General features: G+C 46.5%; 1 protein-coding gene across 3 annotated transcripts in view; it reads left to right on the forward strand.

The window, feature by feature from the left end:
• The first annotated feature begins 313 nt into the window (after positions 1–313).
• Positions 314–10,127, forward strand: part of PCCA (propionyl CoA carboxylase, alpha polypeptide) — a 478,059-nt gene continuing 468,245 nt past the window's right edge. For all 3 annotated transcript variants that reach the window (XM_011933842.1, XM_011933840.1, XM_011933841.1), the window contains exon 1: positions 314–525. In XM_011933842.1, the coding sequence (XP_011789232.1) occupies positions 421–525 (105 nt within the window). In that variant the 5' untranslated portion in view covers positions 314–420. The remainder of the gene's footprint in view (positions 526–10,127) is intronic.

Consider the following 10,127-nt stretch of genomic DNA (forward strand, 5'->3'; position numbering starts at 1 on the left):
TCGGATTCTCAGGACTCCAGGGTGGCCAGGGCGCGGAGGTGACTCACTGACATTAACAGGCCTGGATGCACGTGAGTTGCTGAGCGGATGCTGGGAAGGTACGGGGTTTGCCCGCTGTAGGTCGCCGGAACTCACGCGTGTCCCTGCCTCTCTCACTCCCGGGGTCGGCTCTGGCCAGTGGCCCCCAGCTCAGCCAGGGACCTGACACGCCGCCAGCCCATTAGCCTTCCGGGTCCTAGCGCGTCTCCAGTCTGCCGGATCCGGCGGATCTGGGCGACCACTCAAGCTCCCCTTCCCGCAAGTTAGGGGGTGGGGCATCGGATTTCTGGCTCGTGATTTGTCGAAGCCCAGGCGCTCCTCTTCTCCGCCCCTCTCCGGCTGGGTGAGAGGTCAACGGAGGGGCGGTCTGCGGGGACAACAATGGCGGGGCTCTGGGTCGGGACAGCAGCGCTGGTTGCTGCCGGACGGCGTGGGCGGTGGCCGCCGCAGCAGCTGATGTTGAGCGCGGCGCTGCGGACCCTGAAGGTGAGGAGCGACGGGGCCCTCGCGGGTCCGGGCTTCACCGGGCTTCCAGCCATGCGGCCTCTGGGTGGGTGGCGCCGGGAGAGCGCTGGCTGGGTCCGGCTGTCCCCGCGTCCCGATTCCGCCTCAGCTGCACCCCTCGCTCTCCTCCCACCCGCAGTTCGTGTGGCAGCGGGCTCAGGAGGCATCCCTCGTTGCAGCTGTTCCTCCCGGGGATCCTGCGGAGCAGAGAGGCCTAGGGCAGAGGCAGTTGGGTGCCCGCACGCCCTCCGAGGCGGCTGATGGCTTTGGGTAGGCATATTCCTGCCTTGCCCGAGGTCCGCTTCCAGGGCTCCGCGGCAGTGGCTTTGTCTTAAGCTTTCCAGGGTGTGTTTTTAGGTGTCATTATAGTTTCCGTGTTCTCTGACCTCTTTCCAGCATTTTTGAAGGGACACTGTGAACTGTTGTTCAGGTAGAGTTAAGGTTGTGAGTTGATCTTATCTTTTGAAGTACTACACCATATCAGGACTGCTAATAGATTTTACGTTGCATTTGAAAGCCTGTTTTAATTGTATGACACCCCAGTCTACTGTGTACCAAATACATCTCGTGAACTTACTTTCCTTTTCGATGTAGTGGTGAACCTGATTTTGGCACTGTTCTAAACACATTTCATGACTGTTCTGTATACCTAGGCTGTCATGATGGCAGATTGACTCACAGGTTGGAGTGCTTGTGTGTGCTTCTGAACTCTTTCTCCCGTCAACATCAAGTCTCTCGTTAATTCTGGGGCACAGACCACTTAACCTACTTTATAAGGTTTGTTGAGGCACCTGAACACATTCTTTGCAACGAAGGTCCCCTGAAAACCATCTGTCAGCTGGTTCAGTGTGCTTGTTAAACTTCCTTTTAAAAAATAATTATTAAAACATTGCCACATAACTTGATTTTTTTTTTTTTTTTTTTTTTTTGAGACAGAGTCTGGCTCTGTCGCCCAGGCTGGAGTGCAGTGGCTGGATTTCAGCTCACTGCAAGCTCCGCCTCCCGGGCTTACGCCATTCTCCTCCCTCAGCCTCCCGAGTAGCTGGGACTACAGGCGCCCGCCATGTCGCCCGGCTAGTTTTTTGTATTTTTTTTTTTTTTTAGTAGAGACGGGGTTTCACCATGTTAGCCAGGATGGTCTCGATCTCCTGACCTCGTGATCCGCCCGTCTCGGCCTCCCTAAGTGCTGGGATTACAGGCTTGAGCCACCGCGCCCGGCCCACATAACTTGATTTATAGTCATTGAAGTTGGGACTTTGAAGACACTTTAGAGACGAACCTGCCCCATCCTACTCTTTTTTTTTTTTTTTGAGACAGAGTCTCGCTCTGTCGCCCGGGGCTGGAGTGCAGTGGCCGGATCTCAGCTCACTGCAAGCTCCGTCTCCCGGGTTCACACCATTCTCCTGCCTCAGCCTCCGGAGTAGCTGGGACTACAGGCGCCCGCCACCTCGCCCGGCTAGTTTTTTGTATTTTTTAGTAGAGACGGGGTTTCACCGTGTTAGCCAGGATGGTCTCGATCTCCTGACCTCGTGATCCGCCCGTCTCGGCCTCCCAAAGTGCTGGGATTACAGGCTTGAGCCACCTCGCCCGGCCTCATCCTACTCTTTAAAGAGGAGGGAACCGAGCCCCGGGTGGGCAGTATGAGAGCTGGAGCTTATCCACATGGAAGTGAGAGGCGCCTATGTTTGTTTTGTATTCAGCGTGCGGACTTTCACTGATCTCTGTGTTCCCATACAGTTTAGTGTTCTTTAATCTTTATCGTTCTGTTCATTTTTGTTGGCCACTTCAATTGCAGCTGTAAGACTTATGTATTTACATAGGAGGCAGCTTACTTAATATGGTAGAAAGTGTGGGCTTTGGAGTCAGGTACATGAGGCTTTGTATACTGGACAGGTCTCTTGGGCGTCAGCTTTGTCCTTGTAGCTATTTTTTCAACAAATGTTTACTGAATATCTCCTGTCTTCCACTTCTGGGGAATGAATATGGTTTCTGCTTTCTTAGAAATTTTACTCTAGTAGGGAGAGTGTAATAAGTGTAAAATGGTATTAGGGGAGATGCCCTGGTGCTGTAAGAAAATAAAATAGAGGGATTCGACCAAGCCAAGATTTTGAGTTCTGTGTCCTAGATACTGTTCTGTTGCTTTGCTTAAACTAATTTATTCAATCTCACAACAGTCCTATGTCCCCCATTTACAGAAGATGAAAGTGAAGCACTAAGTGTTAATGTGACTTGCTCGAAGCTATAGTGCCAATAAATGGCAAACAGGATTTACCTGTGCTCTTATGATTAACCTGTGCTCTTAATCATACTATACTACCTACAGTAAGGGAGTGTTTTCCTTTGGAATTGAAAATTGAGACAAGTTTTGAAGGATGAAGTGACCTTCTCTAACAAACAGAGGAGATGAATGTTATATGTGAGAGAACAGTGTGTGCAAAGGTCCTGCGGCCAGAGGGAATGACAGGTTAGAAGAACTGAAAAAAGCCTACAGAGGCTCTGATGCAGAGAGTAGATGGTGCTGGAGAAGTTGGCAGGAGTCAGACCATGCTGGCTCTTATAGATCATATTATGAGGTTTGGTGTTTGTCTTAGAGCAGTGGGAAGACATTGATGTTGGAGGTGGGAGGGATGACACTGACATTTTAGATTGGAGAGGCTGAGAGGAAGGCTGTTACTGAACTTACTGTTGTACACTTGTTATACACTCACTGTGTAATACATAAGCTTTGATGTTTCTTACCTGGTTTTTTCCTTTTAATGTGTTGGCAGAGACTGCATCTTGTCTATTTCTGTGTTCTTAGTACAATGTTTGACACAATAGGTGCTGAATGTGTAACAATAGAGTAGCATTATATTTGTGTCAGTAAAGAATTCCTCCTTGGGATGGGAAGCATCTCTGAAATTCACTATCACTCTAGGGGAACTTGAGCTGCTGCTTAGCTTCTCTCTGTGCTTCTCTTCTATGAACTTGAAATATGCTCTACTGAGTCTGTTTGAAGCTGAATCTTTTGAAGATTTTAACCCCTCCCATCCCTCCCTCCACCTCTGCAAACCTTTTGGTTGGTTGGAAAGCAGCCAGCTAACTCTAGGTTCTAGTCTAGAGAATTCTGACCATTCTTTTAGCCAGTCGACAGAGTTTATTTATTTTTAGGGTATGTGTGGAGTTCACCTTTTAGTCTTATTTGTTTTGTGTATCAGCTTTTTAAACATATTCTATTTTAATGCCTAGTTTTTTCTTCTGCGTAAATGTTTTCAGTGGCTCTAGAATGTTGGTTTTATGGTAATTGCTATAGTTTTTATTGAACTCTTATATGCCTTGCGTGATTTTCCTTTGCTTTTCTTTTTTTCTGAGATGGAGTCTTGCTCTGTTGCCAGGCTGGAGTGCAGTGGCGCGATCTCGGCTCACTGCAACCTCCACCTCCTGGGTTAAAGCGATTCCCTTGCCTCAGCCTCCCAAGTAGCTGGGACTACAGGCATGCGCCACCACCCCCGGCTAATTTTTTTTGTATTTTCGTAGAGAGGGGGTTTCATCATGTTGGGCACCTCGATCTTTTGACCTCGTGATCTGCCTGCTTTGGCCTCCCAAAGTGCTGGAAATTACAGGCATGAGCCACCAAGCCCGACTCTGTGATTTTTTCATATAATATCTTTTATCCTTGTAACAACTAGGTCAAAAATCCCTATTTTATAGTAGAGGAAACACAGCTCAGGGCTGTTAAGTAATTGCTTAAAAGCACAATTGGCTGAAGTAGAATTTGAACCTTAGATAATATAATTCCAAAGGCTTTCTTTTCTTTCTTCCCTTTTTTTTTTTTTTTTTCCAGACGGGGTCTGGCTCTGTTGACCAGGCTGGAGTGCAGTGGCATGATCTTGGCCTACTGCAGCCTCTGCCTCCTGGGCTCAAGCCATCCTCCTATCTCAGCCTCCCAAGTAGGTGGGACCACAGGCACCTACGACTACACCTGGCTATTTTTTAATTTTAATTTTAATTTTTTGTAGAGATGGGGTTTTGCTCTGTTGCCCAGGCTGGTCTCAAACTCCTGAACTCAAGCAATCCACCCACATCGGCTTGCTTTTCTAGTTACAAGTTGTTTCATTTGAATCATGGTCTCATTGTGTGATGCGTTCATGAAATTTGAATGTTTAAGCCCTATGTTACTTGAAATCCATTATTTTCTTTTGTAATCAGTAAATATGGAAAAGAATGTTTAGGCTTATCTGAACGCTTTAGAATTGCCTGGAGGTTAATCTTTCCAACATGCTGATAAATTTCTTTTTTTTTTTTTTTTTTTTGAGATGGAGTCTCACTCTGTCGCCCGGGCTGGAGTGCAGTGGCCGGATCTCAGCTCACTGCAAGCTCCGCCTCCCGGGTTTATGCCATTCTCCTGTCTCAGCCTCCTGAGTAGCTGGGACTACAGGCGCCTGCCACCGCGCCCGGCTAGTTTTTTGTATTTTTTGGTAGAGATGGGGTTTCACCATGTTAGCCAGGATGGTCTCGATCTCCTGACCTCGTGATCCGCCCGTCTCGGCCTCCCAAAGTGCCAGGATTACAGGCTTGAGCCACCGCGCCCGGCCTCATGCTGATTTGTTTAAATGATTTGCTGATTTGTTTAAATGATTCCAAACTTTAAAAAATGTAGGTAGGAGAACCAGGATGAAAAAGGAATTTGGGAAGAAACATCCTTTCGGTGGGGCTGGAAACATAGTGTTTCATTGTAGATATCTGGAGTTAGACGCCCACAGGAGCCATGCTGAGGTGCTGGGAAGACAGAGGGTATCAGTATTAGGATTTGGAAGAAGGAAGAAGAGACAAGAGGAGTTAGAGATATGGTTTGAGAGGAGCCAATGTAGTGTAGTGTTACCAAACCTAGGAAAGAAATTTCAAGAAGTAGTTAGCATTCATTCATTCACTTGTCTAGAGATCTAGTTCTTTACTCAAAAAGTGTTTGTGGAGCATTTTCTAAGTTCCAGGTACTATGGCATGTACAGAGGAGAGAAAAAAATTAAAACATAGTCCCTAACTGCGTTCCAGGTGCAGAGAGGCTAAGAAATAAAAGATTGATGAGGCCAGGTTGGCCAGGGTTGGGATTGCTCACGCCTGCAATCCCAACCCTTTGGGAGGCCAAAGTGGGAGGATTACTTGAGCTCAGGAGTTTGAGACCAGCTTAGTCATCACAGTGATACCCACCCCCCCAATCTCTACAAAATAAAATAAAAATTAGCTGGCTGTGGTGGCATGTGCCTGTAGTTCTAGGTACTTTGGAGGCTGAGGAGGGAGGATCACTTGAGCCCAGGAGGTCAAGGCTGCAGTGAGCTGTGGTCACACCAAGGTACTAACCCTGGCCCCCCCGCCCCCCGCAAAAAAAAAGGGCATGGTGGCTCATGCCTGTAATCCCAGCACTTTGGGAGGCCGAGGTGGGCGGATCACCTGAGGTCGGGAGTTCGAGACCAGCCTGACCAACATGGAGAAATCCCGTCTCTACTAAAAATACAAAATTAGCTGGGCATGGTGGTGCATGCCTGTCATCCCAGCTACTTGGGAGGCTGAGGCAGGAGAATCGCTTGAGCCTGGGAGGTGGAGGTTGCAGTGAGCCGAGATTGCACCACTGCACTGCAGCCTGGGCAACAAGAGCAAAACTCTGTCTCAAAAAAAAAAGAAAAAAGAAAAGAAGAAAAGGGGGCCAGAAAAAAAAGAAAAGAAAAAACGGAGGCTGGGCATCGTGTCTGTCGCCTGTAATCCCAGCACTTTGGGAGGCCAAGGTGGGCGGATCACGAGGTCAGGAGATTGAGACCCTCCTGGCTAACACGGTGAAACCCCGTCTCTACTAAAAATACAAAAAAAATTAGCCAGGCGTGGTGGCGGGCACCTGTAGTTCCAGCTACTCGGGAAGCTGAGGCAGAAGAATGACGTGAACCTGGGAGGTGGAGGTTGCAGTGAGCTGAGATTGTGCCACTGCACTCCAGCCTGGGTGACAGCGAGTCTCTGTCTCAGAAAAAAAAAAAAGATTGGTGAAAGAATTTGATAAGATCTTTGATTTTTAATGAGAATAATTTTAGTAGCATGCTGAAGTGTTATACAAATATACTGCTTTTATTTTGACAATACTCTTAAATAGTTGAAGCAAAATTATATTTTTTGAAAGATAAGCATATTGCATAACTTTCAAAAATTAGTTTATTTTAAATGACTGTTGACATTTTCGTTAGGAAAAAACCTCATGAACTGATGGGATCAACCTAATAAGATCAAAATAAAAGTGAATTTTAAAAATGTTGGAAGATACAGATTTGTGATTTCATTCGCAAAACCTAATACAGCATCCATGTGGCATACTCTCTTTGATATTCTATGTTTGTTTGTTTTTGAGATGGAGTCTCATGTTGCCCAGGCTGGAGTGCAGTCGTGTGATCTCGGCTCATGGCAACCTCCGCCTCCCGGGTTCAAGTGATTCTCCTGCCTCAGCCTCCTGAGTAGCTGGGATTACAGGCATGTGCCACCATGCCCATCTAATTGTCATATTTTTAGTAGAGATGGGGTTTCATCATGTTGGCTTGGCTGGTCTTGAACTCTTGACCTCAACTGATCTGACCGCCTTGGCCTCCCAAAGTGCTGGGATTACAGACGTGAGCCACCGTGCTCGCCCTCTTTGGTATTCTTTATTCAAGAAACCCTTGGTTTCCTAGAGCTGCTGTACAAATGACCATGGACCTCGTGGCTTAAAACAACAATTCATTCTCCCGCAGTTCTAAAGGCCTGAAGTCTGAAATCAAGAATGAGCAGGGCCATGCTTCCTTTGAAGGCTCTAGGGGAGGATCCTTTCTTGCCTCTTTGAGCTTTTGGTGGCTGCATTCATTCCTTGGCTTGTGGCTGCATCACTCCAGTCTCTGCCTCTGTCTTCACATGGCTACCTTCTCCTCCTCCTCCTTGTGCATCTTTCCCTCTCATTCTTTTATAAAGACACTTTTTATTGGATTTAGGGCCATGACAAGATCTAGGATGATTTCATCTCGAGGTCCTTCACTTTGTTGTATTGGCAAAGACCCTTTATCACAGGTTCCAGGACATGGACACATCATTTTAGGGGCTACCATTGAATCCACCTACATGTCGTGTGTGTCAGACACTACTTAGAGCTGGGAACATAATCGTGAATGTTTCTGCTCCCATTGTGGTTACATTTGAGTAAGGAGACTGTGCTCATATAAATAGAACAGTTCGGAGAGTGAGAAGTGATCTTGAAGTAAAAAGATAGGGATATCTTTTATCTTAATGGGATAGAGAGTGGTAGTGGTGCTGAGTTGGGGATGTTACCTAATGAGACCATAGGGGACATTTCAGAGCATGGTGGCATTGGACAGGAAACTGAGCCAGCCAGCCATGTGACTATATGGGGGCCTAGCATTGCAGACCAAGGAATGCCAGGGCAAAAACTCTGAGGGGAGATTGCATTTGGCATAATTAAAGGATGAATGTGGCTGCTGTGGTTGGAGTGAACTGAATGAGGGGGTGATCTTAGGAGATGAGGGAGGAGGAGTAGGTAGGCAGGACAGAGTCATTAGGGGCTTGTATTTGGAATTTAATAATGAGAGTCCAACTGGAGGCATTTAAGCACATCGAACTTGTGTTTGGAAAAGACGATTGTGACTACTGTGTGGCGAATGTCTTAGTAGGGGTGGGAGTAGGACTGGGGACTGGGGTGGGAAGAGTGGAAACAGAGAGACCAGTCAGGAAGCTGTTGTAGAAGACCAAGCTAGAGATGATGGTAACTTGCGCTAGGGTGATAGCACTGGAGTTGGTGAGAACTGGTCAGACTTGGAATATATTTTGGAGCTAAAGCCAGTATCTTGCTGTAGGGTTTGAAGGCAGATACAGACATACCTCATATCTTGGCTTTATTGGCCCTGCAGATACTGTTTTTGTTGTTGTTGTTTTTACAGATTGAAGGTTTGTGGCAACCCTGCTTTGAGCAGCTTTATTGGTCTCATCTTTCCAATAGCACAGACTTACTTTGTGTCTCTGTGAAACATTTTGATGATTCTTGCAATAATTTAAACTTTTTCATTATTACTATGTCTGTTTTGGTGATCTGTGATCAGTGATCTTCAATATTCTTATTGTAAATATTTTGGGGTGCCGTGAACAACGCCCATATAAGCAGAGAAACATAATTGATAAATGTTGTGTGTGTTTTGACTTCTCCAGCCAGGTATTCCCCCATGTCTATCCCTCTCCTCAGGCCTCCCTATTCTCTGAGACACAACAATATTGAAAGTAGGCCAACTAATAACCCTCTAAGCATTCTAGTGAAAGGAAGAGTCACACGTCTGTCACTTTAAATAAAAAGCTAGAACTCATTAAGCTTAGGGAGGAAGGCCTGTCAAAAGCCTAGATAGACTGAAAGCTGGGCCTCTTGTGCCAAGTTGTGAATGCAAAGGAAAAGTTCTGGAAGGAAATTAAAAGTGCTACTCCAGTGAGCACACAGCTGATTAAAAAAAGTGAAACAGCTTTATTGCTGATATGGCAAAAGCTTTAGTGGTTTGGATAGAAGATCAAACCAGCCACATTTCCTTAAGTCATAGCCTAATCCAGCACAAGGCCCTCTCTTCAATTCTACGAAGGCTGAGAGAGGTGAGGATGCTGCAGAAGAAAAGTTGGAAGCAAACAGAGGTTGGTTCATGGGGTTTAAGAAAAGAAGTGAGGCCGGATGCAGTGGCTCACACCTGTAATCCCAGCACTTTGGGAGGCCGAGGCAAGCGGATCACAAGATCAAGAGATTGAGACCATTCTGGCTAACATGGTGAAACCCTGTCTCTACTAAAAATACTAAAATTAGCCAGGTGTGGTAGCGCGCGCCTATAGTCCCAGCTACTTGGGAGGCTGAGGCAGGACAATCACTTTAACCCAGGAGGTGGAGGTTGCAGTGAGCCAAGATCGTGCCAGTGCACTCCGGCCTGGCGACAGAGAGACTCTGTCTAAAAAAAAAGGAAGCGATTTCCATAACATAAATGTGGAAGCAACAAGTGCTGATGTAGAAGCTGCAGCATTATCCGGAAGATCTCACAAAGATCATTCATGAAGTTGGCTACACCAAACAGCAGATTTTCATTGTAGATGAAATAACCTTCTATTGGAAGAATATGTCATTTAGTACTTTGAGAACTGGAGAGAAAGTACTGGCTTCAGAGCCTCAAAGGACAGCACCTGGGGTGCTCACTATCATACCTGGCTCTCCTGTGAGGCTTAGAAGCCAGGCACTGGCTCCAGAGGCTGAGGTGGGAGGATTGCTCGAACCCCGGAGTTGGTGTCCAGCCTGGGCAACATAGCGAGACCCCATCCCTAAAAAAAAAAAAAAAAAAAGCAAGCAAGCTTCAAAGGACAGGCCAACTCTTGTTAGGGAGGGGCTAATGCAGCTGGCAACTTAAGTAGAAGCCAATGCTCATTTACCATTTTGAAAATCCTAGGACCCTTAAGAATTATTCAAAGTTGACTCTGCCTGTGCTCTAGAAATGGAACAGCAAAACCCGGATGACAGCACATCTGTTTACAGCATAGTTTACTGAATATTTTAAGCCCACTGTTGAAAC

This window comes from Colobus angolensis, unplaced genomic scaffold, assembly GCF_000951035.1.
Source record: "Colobus angolensis palliatus isolate OR3802 unplaced genomic scaffold, Cang.pa_1.0 Scaffold13, whole genome shotgun sequence".
Classification (NCBI taxonomy): domain Eukaryota; kingdom Metazoa; phylum Chordata; class Mammalia; order Primates; family Cercopithecidae; genus Colobus; species Colobus angolensis.